The sequence below is a fragment of the Ostrea edulis genome, chromosome 5, assembly GCF_947568905.1.
Source record: "Ostrea edulis chromosome 5, xbOstEdul1.1, whole genome shotgun sequence".
Taxonomy (NCBI): Eukaryota; Metazoa; Mollusca; class Bivalvia; order Ostreida; family Ostreidae; genus Ostrea; species Ostrea edulis.
The window spans coordinates 33,551,293-33,572,927 of record NC_079168.1 but is presented as its reverse complement, the minus strand read 5'-3'; the positions used below and the strand labels follow the sequence as shown (position 1 = coordinate 33,572,927).

Below are 21,635 nucleotides of genomic sequence, written 5' to 3'. Positions count from 1 at the left end.
GTACTACGTTTTCGTCTAAATCAGTACATACAAGTCTTTGTTTTAAACATATACACTATAAACATCTAGGTACTAAGTTTTAGCCTAAATCAGCACATGTAAGTACTTTTTAAACACGTACACTAAACATCTAGGTACTAAGTTTTGGCCTAAATCAGTACATGTAAGTATTTTTTAAACACAGACACTAAACATTTAGGTACTAAGTTTTCGCCTAAATCAGTATATACAAGTCTTTGTTTTAAACATATACACTATAAACATCTAGGTACTAAGTTTTCATCTAAATCAGTACATGTAAGTATTTTTTAAACACAGACACTAAACATCTAGGTACTAAGTTTTGGCCTAAATCAGTACATGCAAGTCTTTGTTTTAAACATATATACTATAAACATCTAGGTACTAAGTTTTCATCTAAATCAGTACATGCAAGTCTTTTTAACACACACACTAAACATCTAGGTACTAAGTTTTGGCCTAAATCAGTACATGTAAGTACTTTTTAAACACGTACACAAAAAGTCTGTGAGATGAAATGTTGTAGTGAAGAAACACAAGTTTTGCGCAGCAGTTAGTCTACCAGCCTTTAGTATGAGTCACTGCATCAAGGAGAAGTCATTTAGTTTTAGTAATAGGCGCGTTCGAATAATTTAACTTGTAAATTCTGAAACATTCCTCAAAATAAACATCTGTGTTTGTTTGCTTTGCAAGAAAAAAAGTTAAATCATCTGCTGCTAAAAGCGATTTTTTTGTGTAGTGACTAACGATATATAACATATCAATGAGGGAAAAATAGATAACATGGCGTCTGAGGAATGTTTTGTTACCAGTTTCCGGCCTTGAATCTGTTTATGTTCATTTATTTATAACGTAATATGACCGATGTATGACCATTTCAAATGGTACAACCCACATGCGAAGCTCCCTCAGTTTATCAGAAATATTTTCTCTTCAGTTTACCCAGATGAAAGTCACGTGTACATCTTTCAGTGCAAGAGACCATATTTTATCAAAAGGCGTTATGTAGAGTTATTCAACATTTGCTTAAACCGATATGAAAAGCTGAACTTTTCACCTCGCCGCGAGAAGTTTTAAAAATGGTCTCCATTCGTGTGGTGAGGTATATTTGATCAAGCGATACCATAATTATTGCGTAAATGCAAATTTCAACAAATCTCTCTCTAGGGATCGATTAGATAAACAACGCATGCGTAACACGTTGGGAATACACAAAAATTTGAAAAAGAGGACAATCCCGCTTTAGAAATGCTGGTCAGTCTTTGTTCGTTGCCCAACAATTACACAATGTAACCTGTGTGTTTATTGTAGTCAATGTAAAGGACCTGTTTAGCTGTTTGAGAGTCGGATTAGATGGACTTAGTCTGCCAAATTTAGCTTTTGACCGTCCCGTGCTTAAATACGTAACGATTTCGTCTGGTTAAGTCATACATTATTGACTTTCAATGTCATGAAGTAAAATCCCATTTGAAACGAGATTACAACTGCTTTGCGTCATGAATTTGAAACTTAAAAAAAAAAATCCCCCTAACAAATGCCGAGATCTAAACTCCTACTAAGAAACCAGGTGTATTGGTGAGGGAATACACATAAAGCCTGACACATTTCCCATTGTCACAGTTATAATCCCCCTCTTATACAACACAGTGTAATCCGTCTTATCCTTTTATTTGTGCATTAGATAACAGTGTATGTATGGACTATGGAGTAATGGTATAAGAGGCATTAGCCATAAGTGATGACGCAATATTACCCACGTGTTCTATATTTAATGTATCGATTTCTCGCTACCTTGCTATTGAGTAACACTTCGTGAGTTGTATATTGCGGGGATTGTAATCATAACTAAACATCTGAGGATATAGTTTGCGAAATCAATCAATAGAAATATAATGCTTATATTCAGATATGTACTATTGTAATTTATTATCTCTTGTGATTTACCTTGTGTTTGTGAATAGTACTTGTATGGATGTCCCTTGCAATATAAAATTTGAAAAGGCACCCCCAAAAGACCCTCCAAAGAAATTAAAAAAAAAAAGAAACTCCAACTAAAAATAAACAAAAGTATTTGTGAATTATTACTTCAAGCGATTCATTACGGAAAACTTGTATAAGTAAAAGTTCTTTGGTCTTTCTCTCAAAGGACAAAGGAATTATACCGCAATGCATGACCTATGGCGTCATCAGACCGCAATACATGAACAATGACGTCAGAAAACGGTGTATTAAGGTACATGCATCACAAGCAGATCATATGCAATATGATGCTACAAAGACTACATGTATGTTTCGTTGAAATATTTTTTTTATGAATTCCGAGGTTATCTCTTTTTTAAGATTCATGAATTATTTGTACGTGTTATTTCATTTGAGGTTTTGCAAGTACGATATCTATGTCTACACACTGACACCCCCCCCCTCTCCCGAAAAGCCAACCAATAAACCCAAAAAACAAAAACAAAAAACACCAAAAAACCAACAACAAAAAACTAACGAGAGAGAACCCTAGAATATTGGATTCAGACGATTCTTAACGTATGTTTCTTAGTGATGTTGAATGTTGTCATGAACGCTAACCATTCTCCTTTTGTATCTTTAAAGACTTTTAAAAAAAAAATTAACTTTGGAAAATGATTTTATGATTTAAGCAAATTTTGAATTGAATATAACATAATATGTGTTTGTGAAAAACTGATCCCCCGTATGACAGTAAAGTTTATAATAACCAAAGTTAAAGTTCTCCGAAAGTAGGTCAAATCCCTAGGTCAATGTCACGAGATCAAAAACTTTGGTACCCAAGGAAATGGTCTTCTCACAAGGAATACACGTGTGAACTCTGAAAACCCTAGCACTAAACGTCCAAGGTTAAAGTTTTCAGGTAGGTCAAAGCCCAAGACCAAGGTCACAAGATATAAAACACCTTGGTACCAAAAGAAAGATATTGTCACAGGAAATGCACATGTAAACTATGAAAGTCCTATTACCATGCATTCAAAAGTTATAGCCACGGTAAATTCTTAGCGGACCGTGAGACAAACAAACGGTTAGACAGACCATAAATCATATGCCCCCCGAATCTCAGTTTAAAGGGGGGCCTAAAACGTAAAGGTATTTATGCACTGACACAAATTCCTAAAGAACATTTACATAATTAACACAACAATTATTGATGCGTTAACTGAATACAGTAGGTATCTAATTAAAACTTTCAAAGCTATTTGTACTATTAAAAAAATCAGCCGAGGTAAAACTAATATTTGTAGGAAACATGCCATCGGAATAAAATTGATTACAGGTTTAGAAACCGAAAATAGACTAACCGGGTCATGGCAGCAAAATGCGTTACACAATGTTTGGCACATTAAATACACAAGTGAATAGACGGCCACTAATTCAAGTGTAAAATATTGACCAAGCCGATTAAGTTTATGTATACTTAGGTCAGACGTTTTATGTATTACAAAATGTCTGTGTAATGCCCAACAAAAGTCTAGATAATTGAGTTGGAAGGAGACATGGGCAATACACTTTGTCAGCCAGCTATAACTGCTGGAAACCACCGTACTATATCAAAATCAGTACTTTGGTCAGATATCAGGAAAAAAGAGGGAGAAAGAAACAAAAAGATATGTTTGTTACAACTAGCTATGTGTTGCGCAATGCTATACAATGTACATCACGTGTTTGGAAAGTTTTGGCAAGCGAACTTATAAAATACCATTTCAGCTTTTATAAGAAATTTTCGAATCTCCTTTGATTACATTCATGTGCGAAACTTTGATTTTAAAAGACATAAAATAATGGCAGTGTTGATAATGTTCTTCCAGTCTTTGTTTCTACTCAACCCAAGGAAATAAAATTGTATGGATGTACGTACCGTGGGTAGTTATGAAAGCCTATGATTTTAGCCTTCCGATGAATTCACGTACTGGGTTATTCTACATGTATATATAATGACCCAAGTCTTATTTCATACATACAACCAAAGTATTCTCTTGAATGACTTAATAAATGAAATAAGAATATTACAGTGTCATATTTTTAGAAACCAAATGATTGCTAATAAAGGGATTTTTAAAAAGAAGAATGCTCTCTCCCTCTCTCTCTGTGTGTGTGTGTGTGTGTGTTAAATGATACATGTAGACAATATCTATCATGGACATCGTACTGATAAATAATTTTGTTCAACAAGGGCAGGCAATTTTTTCCATAATATAATCCAGACGAATCACGTTACAAGGGGGATTACTCTAATCAAATGACTTACATATTTTGGAACATTTGGATTACCGGACCTGGACTAAGTTTTCTCATGCGTTTTGGTTGAACAGTTCTCGAAAAAAATCCAATAAAAATTGGTAAAAGATTTTATTTGTGAATATGGATACAAGTTCACTTTTCAAAATGATTTGTGAGTCTGAATTTTATGGTAATTAATCAGTAAAGGATGAAAAACACATGCATTTTATTATTTTGTCTTCTACATGTTTTAAAATTCAAATTAGCAAAGGACAAGTTTTTTTTTAAATTTGTAAACCTATTACATTCCACCGGTCCTTAACACATATTCAATCCAAGGTCTGTATACAGATACACGGGTATACACATCCGGGTAACCACTCGTTTCACATCCAGTGACCCCGAATGACGTCACTCCAGCTAACGTCCATTTCCCATTTTTCATACAAGAGAGAGGCCCTCCAGAATCCCCCTATAAATAAATATTCAAACATATATGAGGAAATTTGAAAGTATTTTCGGGATGAACGAACATTTTTTTTTATGTGATAGGTTCTTAATGGAATTTTGAAGAAATATTATGAGTTAGAAATTTACGAATTTTATGCCGTAAAATGGAAATAAAGTGATTCAAATTACGGGTTGGTGTTTAAGATTGGCTACTTGTTTGACAAGCTGAAATATCATTCTATAATTTGTTTTTACATGAAACCATAAACAATTCAAATATTTTTGTTTTCCAATTCTATCGAAATGATATTAATGTTAATATGAACGTCCATAATTTTGAATAATTGCATGCACTTACACTACATGATCCCGTCTCCCCGTCACCCACGCAGATATGGGTATTTAGGATCGGGGTCGGCCTCCATTGTCTCGCGCAGGTCTGCTGATCGATGACACTGATAACCAATTCATTTAGTTTCGTACGATCTCCGGTATCTACAATATTTAACTACATTTAGATTTAGCCATGAATACAAGTTGTGTTCATTTAGAAATGAACGTATAAACCAAATCACAAATCATATTATTATTCTGACGGACTATTGTTTCATGTTTTTAAAAAAAAAAAGAGAAAGATCTATGCACGACATTCGTCAAATTTGATTACGTAAAGCTGATTTTATTTCGAATTCACGGCTTTCAGCTTTGGTGATTCTATTTTCCAGGAGTTTTGAACTCTATTTAATAGAAAATTGTACATTTTTATACCATTTCCTCTTCGCAAACACAGATTGTATTAAAGAACTGATCTACATTTTCACTTCACGTGTCAATAGTGGAAAAATAAACTGTGTTCAGCAATGAAATATCAAAAAAATATCCTGATAGTTTAGGGGGGAAATATTACATGGACATTTTTCTTGTCCAAGTTTAACAACATGGCACATAACAAGTAATTCAAAGTTGGATCACAAGTCGAATCTTCTGACCACGACTTCTCTTACCTCTCCATCACGCCTTGACAAAGTAAGCCAACCTGCAAATTATACGTTGTTATGAAGGGATCAAAGATGGCTGTGTCCAGGTTGGGGCGGAGAAATGCTTGTGATAGCACGTCACATTTCACTGCTTGTTTTGACTATATCTTTTCCCTTATATAGGCCTATATGTTATCATTTGGGCTTGCTACACTCGCTATAATATCCGTACCAAACTTAGTGAATAGTCAATAATAATAGCAAATAATTTATACCACTAACTTCTTGTTTCGCCCCATCCTGTGATCCAACACTCCGTGCTGAGGAAAGAAGAACCCTCACTTGGAACATAGATTGGCTGAACTGCAGCACTAAAAGTCACGGGGGTGTCTAGTCTTATTAGGGCAATGTCATTTGGATAGGAACCACCGTTGTGGAACTCCGAGTGCTGTAAAATAGACATATTTTCACTGGTATATAAACCATAAATCAAAGGCTTAGAATTCGGACAGAGAGAGGGGGAAAAAACCCACATGATTTCAATGGGTAATACAGTATTTGACATATCGTAAGTCTGGAAGATTTTTTTGAAAAAGGTTTTTAATTTTTAAAAACAAAATCCACACATGACACCATATAATTAAGGAAGTTAGCTGCTGAGCTTTTGAGCACAACTGCGCAGGATGCTACAACTAAGCATTTACTGGTTTAATATCCAGTTGATTTTTTTATATCAATTCAAAGTTTGAAAAGGTTTGGCAGGGACTATATTTTGTGGCGAAAGGATCCATTAATCAAAAAGTTAGGTCTAAATCTGCATGCTATTACAGTTTCTGTTTCATCCAATGTATCGTCTATTATTATACTCGTATCCATGTATTTCAGTTTTATGATTTATGATACAGGTGGGTGAGACTTGGAACTAGTTCCAATGTTGTAATTCATTAACTTGGTTGATATATTTTTTTCAAACAGAACACCGATCTTAAAAACGTTTTAATTAATTTACTCGAAATTTTGTATAAAATTCAATATTTTCGCCAATAATTCAAAAATTTGATCTCCAACACCCACCATTTTAGTTCCATTTTCAATTGTAAGACCAGACCTTGAAAATTATGTAAAATCTTGGAAATTGACATTACTCCTAAGATGTCCTTTTACCCTCTCAATTTTGATATTATGAAGTTTTCCGTATCTCAAGTGCAAAATGGTAATTATTTATTTTCATTACTAGTATTAAATGTTTTTTATCTGTAGTGTTAGAAGACATGATTATGTATCTATTTTATATAATGGTTGATTTGTGTTGCTTATGTTGTGTTGACACCAACAGAAAAATTAAGTTTAATTAAATAAATCTTAAGCGCAAAAAGGTCATGTTTAGAACACTGTATCTCAATAACAAGCGTTGCTACCGCAGTATTTCATTTTAATTTCCTAATTCTCCTTCAATGTAGAAATAAAAAATACGCTTCACAAAAAATTGACATTACTCCAAATCTCAGGTGCGAACCCTTTAACTTGGTTTCAATCCGATGTATACGGATCAAGAAATTGCAAAATTTAACTAAGGGGACGGTTACTATATGTTAACCCCCCCCCCCCCCCCCCCCCCCCCGAAAATTAGACGCCTTACTTTAAACACCCAATCACCAAACGTCAACCATATATATGTAATAAACGCATTTCAAAATAACCTCCAGAAATCTGACTGATAATTTAAACGTCACTCCCACTTAATTATTACTATGTCTTCTTCTAAGTACCCTTTTCTATTAGACTAAATTTTCCAATGCTATTTGAAGTATCAGCCGATCCGAATTAACATTCTGTAGGGATCCGAGTTAGAATAGGTCCTCAGTACCCCTTGCTTGTCGTAAGAGGCGACTAAATGGGGCGGTCCTTCGGATGAGACCGCCAAAACCGAGGCCCTGTGTCACAGCAGGTGTGGCACGATAAAGATCCCTCCCTGCTCAAAGGCCGTAAGCCTAAATTTTGCAGACCTTCACCGGCAATGGTGACGTCTTTGTATGATGTATGAGTAAAACACTCTTGAGCGGTCGTTAAACAATATACAACCAACCAACCCCCTATCTACACTCACCTAATTGCCTTCAGATCTCATATCATGAGAAATTCACAAACAGAATGTTGAGATTTTTCACCCGTCATTCGACATAGTAGGATAAGAAACGGGTTGGGGAAATTTTAAGCACTCATTTCTCTCTGGCTGGTATATCTTCGACTAACGATGCACATTTTCACAAATCTGAAGACACCTACCTTTACGATGCGCGAGACCCCGCGGATGACTTCTGTTCCTTGGTGAGTTGTTAGGTCATGATCCCCCAATACAACGCGATCTACAGACCTACACAGACAGAAATACAGGTATCAATTTAAGTTTTCAGAGTTCATATGCAAGGTAGAAAGATTGAATCTACATGACATGAAAACACTTGCATGAAAAAGCGAAGAGAACAAAAATTTATCAATCTCATAAATCCATAAAGAATACAAAATTAAGAGTAAGTCGGACAAATACGGACCCCTGGACACACCAGAGTTGAGATCAGGTACCTAGGAGGAGTAAGCATCCTTTGTCGACCATTCACACACACCGGTAAACGGAGTAATCCCTTGTCAGATACAGGTGTAAAGAACCGCAAGCAATCATATCGCTTTCGTTCGAATTTACTAAATATAGGTTAACCAAGTGTGCGGATGAAAAAACAATAAACCAAATGGCACGAACTCTACTCAGTTGTCTAGTACTTTCATACATAATCAATTTACCAAAGTTCACCCCGAAATTCCGTATTCTTCCCAAGATATGCAGAAATGAATTCGAAAAAAATGCCTATTATTTTTATACTCAAATTTTAGCATGACACTGCACATCGTCGCAAGCCACACCTATTGTGTCTGTTTACACTACGTCAAATGCCGTGGCTGTATGATTAAAAAAAAAACTCAACTTTATGAATATTTATATTCATTAGTCAACCAATCGATGAGCCTCCATGATTTGTTTTGGTGGAAAGAAAATCATTCGGAGGTCATTGCGTGGTCGCAGTGGAATAATCCGAGGATTGCCGATTTAGAACAAACTGGACACTTTTTAGCTGTTGTAACTAATGGACGCTTCTTTGTTGACTTCACCGGTGAAATAAATTTACCATATAATGTGCGTAGCCATGCCACTCTCTTTAGATAATTGTCTGATCAACTCTAATCTTTCAGATTTCAACACATCCACTTTACCCCGAATTTCCTCATCAAGTTTGAGAATACGATTATGTTTATTAACACAGAATTTACAAGCGTAACCACCGTTGTTAATGCGAATTTCATTTAATAAATACTTATAAACTTTACTTGCTTCTATAAACAGGGATCTGTAGCTTTTTTGTCCGTTATTACTTGTAAACAAATACGGCACGTTTTAGTTGTGGGCGCAGACTATTCTCTTTAGAGAAGTCGAGAGGCATAACCTTCATCGACTTCTCTTCGCAAGCATTCATGTTTTGATTCTGGAAAACGTGTAAATGCCGGAGTCGGTGACGGTTTGTATTTCGTCCGACCTTTCGACTCAGATGTGCCTGGATTTACGCAATAGACAAATTGTTTTCAAACATTTAACAGTAATGCACAAAACTGTCATAAGGAAATCAACATTTACTTGCTATAAATCCATTTTCAACATGTCCCCTGTCCCGGGATTACGTTAACTGGTCTTGGGAGAAGCTGTCACAATAGGGAACCAGTTAAGAAATGGATGACGTAATCAGAGTTGTGATTTAAAAGTGCATAATCAGTTCACATTTTAACTTGATTGGTGCACTATGACCTACTTTAGGTCCTACAAGTAGGTCAATTAGTTTTCTGGACTTTTTCTCATCATGCATGATTACAGATATAGGTCTAACTGGCGTATGTTGTACCGTTGGCGGTACTCTTGTTCTATTACCTGTCGAGACAGTGTGCCGCAGTGAGGACCCACTGTTCGTTGATCAGAGAGCCTCCACAGAAGTGGTATCCCCGACTTGTCTGGAGGGACACCTGCCATGGCCATCGGTTTCGGGCCGACTCGGTACCTCCCACTATCATCGTGCCAGGAATAGGTCCTTTCAAGCCCTCCAACCCTCCTATGTGTTCAGGTACTGAAATAGAATCGTTACTGTTATGATTTCGCGATGAATTGCTATATTGTTCAGCTAGAACTATCGGGATGTTTTTATCGCCATTCTAGTGCATGCTTATTCTACTTGTCATCGTCTTCAAAAGTAGTAAATTATCTTTTGAATAAATACAGAAGTAGATGATGAAATGCCTGAAGAATATCGCTCATTTATGTTTGAATGGTTTATGTACACGACAATGCTCGCTTTGGCAACACAGTGGGTTTGTATGAGCTTCATGATGTTTGATGGCTCGTGTGTGTATCAGCTTAGGTCATATATAACATATCAATTTAGAAAACAGTGCTTCAAGCCGGCGAGACCACAGACGTATACACAACAGGTATAAATAATATATTAATCTAAATGGAATACGATGAAATACGAATGCAATCTATATGTGATCTAACCAATGATTACGTACAAACTTTAGGAAGGCAACACATTTCAGCTCTCGGACAACCCATTCCTGAGACTACGTCATTGGCACATTCGTTTTCGTTGGCCACGCAGGAACCTTCCATAGAATCGCAGGTTCTTCCTGATATATAAAGGAACAAATGTTAAAACAGTGTAAAATTGCGGTGATACTTAATTCAAAAGCATGGTTGATGGTACAGGTAAATATATTATGTTGCATCACTATTATTAGCTAATCGTCGTACGATTGCTAGTAATACAGCATTGATGGAGATCTCAATATATGTATAGTACAGAGCGATTAAATCACCTCTTGTTAGACACAGATAACATTATATTTGATTTTTTTTTTTCTAAAATGAGAGAAAAAGATAACCTGCAGTGGTGTAGCTAGGTTTTTAATATTTGTAAGCAGCCCCCCCCCCCCCCCCCCCCGAAGCTGAGGACATTTTTCGTAATATGTAATAAAAATTTAACGAATTTATTAGTAAGCGCGTGGATACAGTGTTACTGTGTAGCTACGCCACTGACCTGAATAGCTTGTCGGGTTGGCATTGGGTTCCCGTGACCACAGCCCCGGGCCTTCTCCACCACGATTATCATATGAATTTGGCCCTGTGGGGTTGGCATTGGGTTCCCGTGACCACAGTCCCGGGCCTTCTCCACCACGATTATCGTATGAATTTGGCCCTGTCGGGTTGGCATTAGGTTCCCGTGACCTCAGCCTTGGGCCATCTCCACCACGATTATCGTAAGAATTTGGCCCTGTGGGGTTGGCATTGGGTTCCCGTGACCACAGTCCCGGGCCTTCTCCACCACGATTATCGTAAGAATTTGGCCCTGTGGGGTTGGCATTGGGTTCCCGTGACCACAGCCCCGGGCCTTCTCCACCACGATTATCGTAAGAATTTGGCCCTGTCGGGTTGGCATTGGGTTCCCGTGACCTCAGCCTCGGGCCTTCTCCACCACGATCATCGTAAGAATTTGGCCCTGTGGGATTGGCATTGGGTTCTCGTGACCACAGTCCCGGGCCTTCTCCACCACGATTATCGTATGAATTTGGCCCTGTCGGGTTGGCATTGGGTTCCCGTGACCACAGCCCCGGGCCTTCTCCACCACGATTATCGTAAGAATTTGGCCCTGTGGGGTTTGCATTGGGTTCACGTGACCACAGTCCTGGGCCTTCTCCACCACGATTATCGTATGAATTTGGTCCTGTGGGGTTGGCATTGGGTTCCCGTGACCACAGCCCCGGGCCTTCTCCTCCACGATTGTCGTATGAATTTGGCCCTGTTGGGTTGGCATTGGGTTCCCGTGACCACAGTCCCGGGCCTTCTCCACCACGATTATCGTAAGAATTTGGCCCTGTGGGGTTGGCATTGGGTTCCCGTGACCACAGCCCCGGGCCTTCTCCACCACGATTGTCGTATGAATTTGGGCCTGTCGGGTTGGCGTTGGGTTCTCGTGAGAACAGCCCCGGGCCTTCTCCTCCACGATTATCGTACCTTTGTGCTGCTATCTGTCCTGAGAAAATCAAAGAAGAGATTAATTTGTTTTTATTGTGTATCGTTTATGTATCAAACTACATGCAAGAGACTAACAATGTCTAGGCGGTGTGGTGCCTTGTTTTAACTTACTGATCACTGATGCCTTCTAGCGACTCGGGTGATAGTAAAGTGATCAGTGAAAGAACGGTAACCAATGTCATGCTTAATTACAACAACAAAGATTTATGATTTGCACATCTGAAATGGTGTTTCGATCGAACATAAGATACCTTATCAGAACCATAAAATTCCCCGAATTCAGTAAAAATCTGCATTACCGAATGACCGAGTTTTGTGCGAACTTTTATATAAGCTCTAATTTCTTCAATATTCTCAATCCATTTCCCAACCATTTTTACAACAGTGGTCAACGACTGGCTCTATTAAAATGACTATAAGTTTAAAACTATGTGGAGCTGAAGGCTCGTGTTTATACCGTTGAAAAGATATTGAATTGAGCTATCCAAAAGTATCATAATCCATTAAATCGTGCAAAGCGTTATCGCGCTGTGGTACAATACACATTACATATCGAACAGCCCTCGTATACGCCCGTCGAAGACGAAACGTATTATGGTATGGCGTCGTCTGTCTGTCCTGACCTTGTGGGCAGGATACAGACCGAACCGTAAGCTCCAGGATTTTACAACTTGGTACATTTGATCACCATGATGAGAGAAAAATACCTATTGATTTTTAAGATCAGAGGTCAAGGTCGTAGTATCACATAGTAGGAAAACCTACAAATGTAGTAGGAAACCCTTGCGGACAGGATACAATTCGAACCGTAAGATCTAGGATATTACAAATTAGTATATTTGATCACCATGATGAGAGGAAGATGCCTATTGTTTTTCAAGGTTAGAAGTCAAAGGTCAATGTTGTAGTATCACTTAGTAGGAAAACATTGTAGGCAGGATTCAAACTAAACCATATTGAAACTTGGTACATTTAATCACCATGATGAGAGGAAGATGCCTATTGTTTTTCAAGGTCAGAAGTGAAAGGTCAAGGTCGTAGTATTACTTAGTAGGAAAACCCAGTGGGCAGCATACAAACCGAACTGTAAGCTCCAGTATATCGCAACTTGGTACATTTGATCACCTTGACGAGAGGAAGATGCCTAATGATTTTAAGGTTAGAGGTCAAAGGTCAAGGTTGCAGTATCACAGTAGGAAGACCTTGTAGGCGGGATACAAACTGAAACGTAAGCTCCAAGATTTTGCAAGTTGGTACATTTGATCACCATAATAAGAGACAGATATCTATTATTTTTCAAGGTCAAAGGTCAATGTCACAGTGTCACATAGTAGGAAAACCTTGTAGGCGGTATACAAACCGAACTGTTGGGGCTAGGACCGTCAAACTTTGTATACATACACTTTATGCCAAGTGGAGGATGCATATTGTTTTTTAGGTCAAATGTCAAGGTCGTAGTAGCAGGATCCAGACCGATTCGTTGGGACAATGACCATTCAACTTGTACAGATACATCTTATACCAAGTGAAAATGTTACATAGAGAGTACATTATTTGTCTTGTTTTTTTCGATGCAAAGATAGTATGCCACACCCTGATGATTGCTGATACTACTTGAAGCCAAGTTCTATGGTGTAACCTATATTAGCTTTTCTTCACGGGCGTATTATGTACTGTTGGCGGTAGTCTTGTTAATTTGATGACTTGACGAGAAAGACGCGGATATGTTTTTTCAGCAACTCGTGGGTGGGGTGTTAAATTCCTTAAAAATAATTATTGTAAGGTAAAATGCTAATTTTAAGAAATGTCATTATTTTAGAATCCGAATTTGAAATCTGGATTTGGATTTAGCCTTGTACTATTATGCACTCTACATTTGAAATCTGGACTCGGATTTAGCCTAATACTATTAAACATTCTAAATTTGAAATCTGGATTCGGATTTAGCCTAATACTATTAAACATTCTAAATTTGAAATCTGGATTCGGATTTAGCCTAGTACTATTACACCTCTGGGTTCAGATTAGCTGTATTCACACTTGATATTTGTCTGAGGTTTGCAAATGCGAAAAACCAACATTATACCAGATGTGCTACCGAGTAAATGGTATTAGAAAAATGTTTATAATTAGTCCATACTATTGCCAAAAATATATAATATTTTGATAGAACTGTTAAAAGTGCACTAAATCAATGATAGGTTGTATTGACAAACTCGATCGTTATATTTGCGAAATGCTGACTTTAAACGAGACTGTTGAAATCCCTGCACCATCAACTTGTTTGTCAGTAGCCTGCTTCGATTTAAGAAATCCCATGAAATACTAATAAATCTTCATCTCTTAGCATTTTGAAGATAATAAACTAACCTCTATTTAAACATATATGTGTAAAATAATTAAATTATCCCTTTCCTCGGCGGTGCTTTGCAATCGGCGGCCATTTTGATACGTCACTATGATCCAATCATACCACCAATCATGCCGTAAAAAGTCTTAAAATGTTACGCAATGACAGGTCGAACCAACATACAGAACATGTTCTTCTATTTCAACGTTTTAATTAATTGATTCATAAATATATAAGGTTTTCATGAATCATGCAAAATTATTCTAATGCTGCACACATGCAAAGGGGGGGGGGTGTCAAAATAATTTCCTTTGATTCGTCCTGCAGATATCTTGACATCTTACATTCAAACCAAACAATCATCACATATACTGAAAAAATAAACTTTTGAATCTCTGCGCAATAATGGCAATATTGCAAAATAATCTGATTAGACAGTACCGTCCCAAATATTTTGTTATTTCAAATACTTCTTTACAGAAAAAAGCCAATGACAGTATGATTTTTAATGAAATAAAAATCAGAGGCATTAATGTCGTAGTGTTATTAAATTAGACTGCAATATCAATATTAAATTTGATTATCTAGTTTAACAAATCTTCCTGTGTGGTGTGATTGGAGGTCCCCTCTATTTCCTGTGTATTTCAGCCAATAGCAATAAATTAAAAAAATCAAGCGGCTTTAATTTACATGTAGTAGTGTAATTAAATTAGATTGCAATTTAATATTCATTGTCTAAATCAAAAAAAAAAATCAAATCAAAAAAAAAAAAATTCCGTATCGTCTAATTCAACAAATATTCCCGTGTTGTCTAATTTGAGGTCTCACTCCATTTCCGGTGCATTTCAGTGAATAACACTAATCAACGATTAACATCCCTCCAGGCCCTGAGTACTCGAGGTCAACAACGTCTGTGTGGAATAGGCCACGCCTACTTCTCCGGTAAAAAAAGAAAAGAAAGAAAAAAAGGGGGCGTTGAAATTGGTCTTAAAAGACCCAATTCTGTCTTAGTCACCGCCCCCAAACGATGCCAATGTTCCGCCGCCCGTCAATTAAACATCCAACAGTAGACCTCAGTTTGATTGATTGGTGATTAGATCGTACCGTTGTTTAACCGAGTAAGCTGTTTTTTCAATAAAAGAAGCTGGTAATCCTCGGCATTCTTGAATCATGGTGCTGCGAGGAATACTCGTGTTTGACCATGTTTCACCGACAACAGCCGCTCGCTTCCCCCTCCCTTATCTAATTGACTATCCGAAGTATACTGTGAATAAAGTTATTTCAATCTAAGGGTCATTGACAAATTAATGTTATATTTGGAAACGATTAGGGATCGAGTAAGAAATATGCAAGTATCAGTACTGAGTAAGTATTCTCCCGATTAAAATCCTTGGTCGACAAATCGAGAGTATGATTTTGAATGAAATAAAAAAAAAATCACCAAAAAGGCATTGATCTAGCAGTGTAATTAAATCAGATTGCAATTTCAATATTCATTTTATCTACATATACATGTAATTCAAGAATATTCCTATGTTGTCTAATTCATCAGCTATACCTGTGTTGTCTAATCAAATCCCCCTCCCCGTATTCCACGTGTATTTCAGTAAGTGACATTTGCAATGACTGTGTATAAAGATTAGCATCCCTTCAGACCCAGACTCCAGCTGGTTTCTCTAGAACTGTTATTTGAGAAGTAGACGAAAGAGATCTACTGGAGATCTGCAAACGAGCAAATCAGGATCACGCGTGTAGCTCTCCATCCGACCAAACAAATGCACCCCCTTCAGCTGAGTAACACCTACGCTGGTGGAATAGACCACGCCTACTTCTCACTATACAGTAAAACAGTTGGACATATTAATGTATTACTATATATATATATATATATATATAAATCGTGCTAAGCATTTGGAGGACCTGTGGCTTTCCACAATATGCGGCCATCCAAAATAGACTCCCTAAAACGACTTTCATTTCATTTTCTTAAAAATGAAGTTTGATTTATTAGATGAAGGGTGTATATGCTAATTACTCTGTGTGATAATTGTAATTAACCCTACTTGATGACACCAAAATGGACTACTTTTCCCGTATTGCGGCGATAAGGATGAAAAAGTGCATAATTTGGTATCTGCCTTTTATAGATATAGCGCAAAGTCGTATCAAACATTCATATTGGTCAACCATTCTTATCTTTCAAAAGATATGCATGTTTTAACGCCACTTGTTACAATCCTTTAAAAATACTGAAAATGAAACCTATAATTTATGTTTTATAAGTAAAATGAATGAAACCTATGTTTTATATGTAAAATAAATACTATTTGCTAGTGTCCAGTGTTTTGAGTAGAAGAATCAATCTTGTACACAAAATCGCTTTAATTATGGTTTTAAGGTAGAGACCGATAGCAACCACGTGATCAGTAAAAATCGTGTATTTTCACGTGAAATTATTTTTCGGAATTCCGTACATCGCCATAGAGTAGTTGAAAAACAAAAAGGGGTTCCGAAAGTACAAGTTGTTGCTGTGACTGAATCGATGATTGAGAGGGTCGTCTCGACGAAAGATATAGAAATTTGGCCATAGTTTAGATAAGGAATACGTCAATGTAATAATAGTGGACTAAATGTTTCGTCCGTGCAGAATGGCACTTTTTACCTCACGAAATTCACCACCATGCATAGCTGCGCTACGTAAACAAAGTTGTTGATGTAGCGTGATCGTGATGTCCGAGTGCTGCGAGTTTCAATACTGTTTATGTAGTAATTAAGAGTTTAAACAAAGTTTGTTCTGAGAAGAGGAATTCGATGGATGCATTCAACGTGGACAACGAAATCATAATTTCGTTTGGTAAGTGAAAAAAATGGCAAATTGAATTTGTATTCAACCCACTTTTCCTCTGCTATTTCACGACGCGATTTTATAATAACATCTATAAACGCTGTTTCATTTGTTGTGCATTTATGTATTCCATATGTGCCCAAAATATAACTCCTGCATGTGCATGTAATTGTAAATGGATGTCATGTATATGCCAGATTTGAAAAAAAATAAATAGGGCTCTCACAAGTTTGGGGGGGGGGGGGGGGGGGGGGGTTGCACTAAAATTCTATTTGGTATAAATGATAGTACTTATAGTATCTTGAAATTTCATTGACTTAAGAGATATTTCAAATCTGGGGGTTCATGTTTCATGCAAGCATGTAGGTCTACAAAACTTTATTTAAAATATTTGTAAAATCACAAGCCCCCCTCATAGGCAAATAAATGTATTGTATGAAAATAAGATATGTATGTCCTTCTCTTGACCCACACTCCGTAAAGGAGACAGGTCTGATAAATCTAGAGTTGACTTGTTTTGATATTATTAGAATGAACTGGCAGTTTATGAAAACATATCTGTCATCTCATATTGTAATATGATAATTATGATGTTTATTCACCTCATTAAGGACCCGGGGTACGGAGGGTATGTACAGTTTAAATAGAAGGTAACTATAACAATATGAAATAAATAACAATCATGCAGATGTACTACTATTGCAAGAGTTCACATTGCTGCACTGCACACATTTAACATACATGTAGTGTTACATATGTAATACTGATTTCAGACAAGATTTTAAAAATTAACATAATAAAATACATGTTATGTGTGTAATTTTCAATATATCAGCATTTTAAAGTTCACTAAACATGCATTGAGACACACAATTTTAAAATTGACATTGTCTGACACAGTATAATTAATGATTAATACTGACTGTGCAAATATTAATTATGATGATTTTTTTCTAAGCATCATCCTAAGGACCAGTGCAAGTTGAAATGGGCTTCCAGCTAACAACTTCAACAGCAATTTGCCATGAAAATCAGCAAGAAAGGTACAATATTTTCTATCTTAGTAAGATAGAATTTTTCATTTTAACACCAGACATTTATAAAGACAATTCTTAGTATATTAGATATTCATCTTTTTTTCAATATTTGAATATACAGAATATATTTTTTATAACAGGTACTTCATTTACATTGATGATGTCATATCCCCTGGACCCCACAACTTTACAGGTTACAGAGAAAATTCAAGAACTTCTGCAAAATGTGGGACTTGGATAGAATCAATAATGTATTTGTGAGCCCAGAGCAATGGATATATTGTGGAACATACTAAAGTGAATTTAATGGAAAACAAGTACATGTACTCATGTATTACATGTCTTTTTTAAAGACAATAACATTGTATAAATATAGAGGAAGTGTCATTGTTGATTATTCTAAGTTTTTGATATATCAAAATCAGTAAACATTTCTAAATGAAAATAAAATACCAATTTTATAACTTTAATCAATGTGTTTGAATTTCTCATTTTCTAACCCCACCCCACCCCCGTTACACACACTCGGTGCATATATACTGTGAATGCAATATGCATGCATTCTAAGTTATCCAAGCAACCGGCGCGAGCCCCCTTAAAATTTTTAAGTTTAAAGTAAATCGTGGTCTCTTGTTTAGAGAAATATATACGATAAAAGAAGCCATAATTTCCTCCACTCTCAGAGAAATAAATGTCTGACAAAATCTTTTGATTTATTGAATTACTTTTAGTGGGAGAACTGCTACTTTTTCCAAAAACCCTTAAAATTTGCGTTATTTTATTAATTTCACCTAATTAGAAATGACAGAAAATAATAAAAATGACTACATAGGAGACATATTTTAAGCCCTAAAAAATCTGTAAAATCCAGGAGTTTCTGGGGGAATCGCCCCCCCCCCCCCCCCCTCCCTTCAAGGCGGCCCCCAGACCCCTGCCTCATACAGTTGCACCCCCCTCCCAACTTCAATTCCTGATCCGCCCCTGAAATAGCTTATAGAAACCTTCTTATTGTCATGTTCAATTTTCAAAGAGGTAATTTGGGAATGCTTAAACATTCTAAGTTATAAAAAGGTCAGTAGTTTATCTCTGCTGGCTGAATCTTTCTTCTCAATGCACCGAGTGCAATTCATGACGTCTATGTTCCTGCTCATTCTTTCTCCTCCATACCATGCAGTATATTAAAGGGGTTGGGATGTAATGGAGACATTTGTTTTAACAAATATAAATTGTATTTCAATTTTTTATGGGGATTTTTATTTGGGAAAACTCTTGATATTAATCATCAAATATGATGACGTATGATAAATCTATATTCTGAGTGTAAGTGCACAAAGGTCAACAACGAGAACTACAACAAAATATAAGCTAAAATTTGAAATACATACTTTCTGTATTATATTTATTAATTTAAAAAAGGTATTACAAAGAATCTTCGAATTTCAGCAAGCTGTTTTTGATGGATTGTTTACAACATCTTTTAATAACCCTTTTTCTTACGAAAATGTGTAGTTTGTTAAAAGGGGGTGGGGTTAAGAATTTTTTGCTAGTTCCATATTGAACCCCATTATGGTGTATAATTTTTTTCATATATTTTACTTACTAATAGACTGACCACTTAATGAAATAAAATAAGAAATTTGATGGGTAATTTTTTTACAGCTTAAGCAAAGGTATGACCCTGTGTGCAAATATTGTGCACTGTTTTAAGGTAATTGGCCAATGTAGCTCTGTTGAAGTAATGTTGTTGCATGTTAATAATGATTGCTGAACTTGAAATTGATGTGTAATATACAATGATGTGAAAGGTTGTTTGAAACCATATATGACAAGTTATGATCCTTTTTACAATAAAAATGTTATAGCTCTATTTGTATATTGCTCTCTACTTATTTTTCTTCACTTTTTACGCTTTACAAGGACTAAAGAAGGTGTTGTTAAAATCGCCATATTTCTCAAAAACAAGGTCGATTACCTACATTGATTTTTTATTATGTTTTATATCGAAGCTTCATCATAAACATATATCAAAATAAAAAAAATTCAATGGTTAATTTTTTTAGCATCAACCTATCAATCTCTACCTTAAGACAAAAACAAAACATTTACAGTGACATTTTGAGTTAATAAAAAAAAAAAAACAGGCAGTCGAGAAAACATTACCTTTCCTGTCGTCGCATTACAAGAAATGGCAAAAAACTGGTGTTCATGTAAATATATTTATGGTTTTATCATATAAGAATTGGAGTTTTCAAAAATAGATTCAAGTATATAAACTTTAAAAATATTTGCAAGAATTAATATGCAACGTTTGCTATGATATAATCGAGACTAGCTTCAGATCACAAGAGATCAGAAAGAGTTTTCCCATTGAGTGATATTGAAATTTTTCGAAGTTCAAGGAGTTACACAGCGGACAGCATCTAGACTAAACTTGCTCAAGGCATTTTCACACTGCAATAAATGCTTCGGATAGCCCAGATCCCTGAACAGAGGTGGCATATAAATTATCTTCGTAACCGTCACCTTCACAAATCAAGACCAAACTTGAGCCGCCATATACAAACGAAATAGCATTGACAGTGCAAACCATCCGAGCAAGAACACGAAAGATTAAACAAACATTTTAGAACAAATTTCACTGACTTACTTCTAAGTCTGGCTGCTTCGGACAAAGCCCCGCATAAACAAACATTTTAGAACAAATTTCACTGACTTACTTCTAAGTCTGACTGCTTCGGACAAAGCCCCGCATAAAAGCACAGAAATCACCACAAAATTCACCATGACTAGAACGCGGCTCCCGTACTGTCTATATTCATTTTTAACAAATTTATTTATACTTTCTTGGCCATAAAACGACGGAGAGCCTGTGATCAGCTGATAAATCCACTAGCATTCGCTGGTCAGCCAGGTTTTGGACCTCTATGATATGCCAGAATGGACGTCAAGTAATGACATTTAAGAGTCTTGTGGTCAATTTTGTGTATAAATTATGATCAAGGAATAATTCATCTCTGCGTTAATATATTGGGGACGAAATGGTGACCTCGCTTTGCATGTATTTAATCATTTTTATAATGATAACGAATAAACGATATATATAGCGATATACAGATGTTGTAAATGCACGCTTTTTCCTGGAAAATTATATTAGAAAAAAGAGTATTGAAAGTGGCTGATATAATTTAGAATACTAATAACGATGCAGGTAAAAAAAAATGATTAATGGTACTGAAACTTGACAGAATACTAGCAGGCAGAAAATTCGAATAGTAACACCTCCCTTGCGGATCTATCTGTTGTGTTATTCAAATGTCATTGATATTACAAGAAATTCCGACTCAATATAGACATCTTTGAAAATACAAGTATGACCCGCGACGCTTCACGCCCACATACTTCATGAAGCCGGTGCGAAACGTTACAGTTTCAACCCTTTACTTTTGTCGGAAATTCCAGATGTTAAAATAGACGTACTATACTTATCAAGATTCATACGCGCATTGTTCACAACTGCAGTGTCTATGAGTAAATGCTATCATTTCAATGTGTAAAGATATCAAAGTTAAAAACATTGGAATTG

At 36.2% G+C, this 21,635-nt stretch overlaps 1 protein-coding gene and 1 long non-coding RNA gene across 2 annotated transcripts; one reads left to right on the top strand and one right to left on the bottom strand.

Moving 5' to 3' along the window:
* Positions 1-4,386: 4,386 nt before the first annotated feature.
* Positions 4,387-20,836, bottom strand: LOC125651216 (plasminogen-like). The gene is made up of 10 exons (XM_056166051.1): positions 20,770-20,836; positions 11,314-11,818; positions 11,089-11,238; positions 10,822-11,013; positions 10,299-10,411; positions 9,664-9,856; positions 7,977-8,064; positions 5,973-6,138; positions 5,072-5,208; positions 4,387-4,735 (listed from the first exon to the last, which is right to left on the bottom strand). The coding sequence occupies exons 1-10, from the start codon at positions 20,834-20,836 to the stop codon at positions 4,565-4,567; spliced, it is 1,782 nt and encodes a 593-aa protein (XP_056022026.1). The 3' UTR covers positions 4,387-4,564.
* LOC130054861 (uncharacterized) lies at positions 16,568-18,947 on the top strand. Its single transcript, XR_008803200.1, has 3 exons — positions 16,568-17,024; positions 17,974-18,058; positions 18,193-18,947. It is a non-coding gene; the product is annotated as an uncharacterized LOC130054861 (long non-coding RNA).
* Positions 20,837-21,635: the final 799 nt, after the last annotated feature.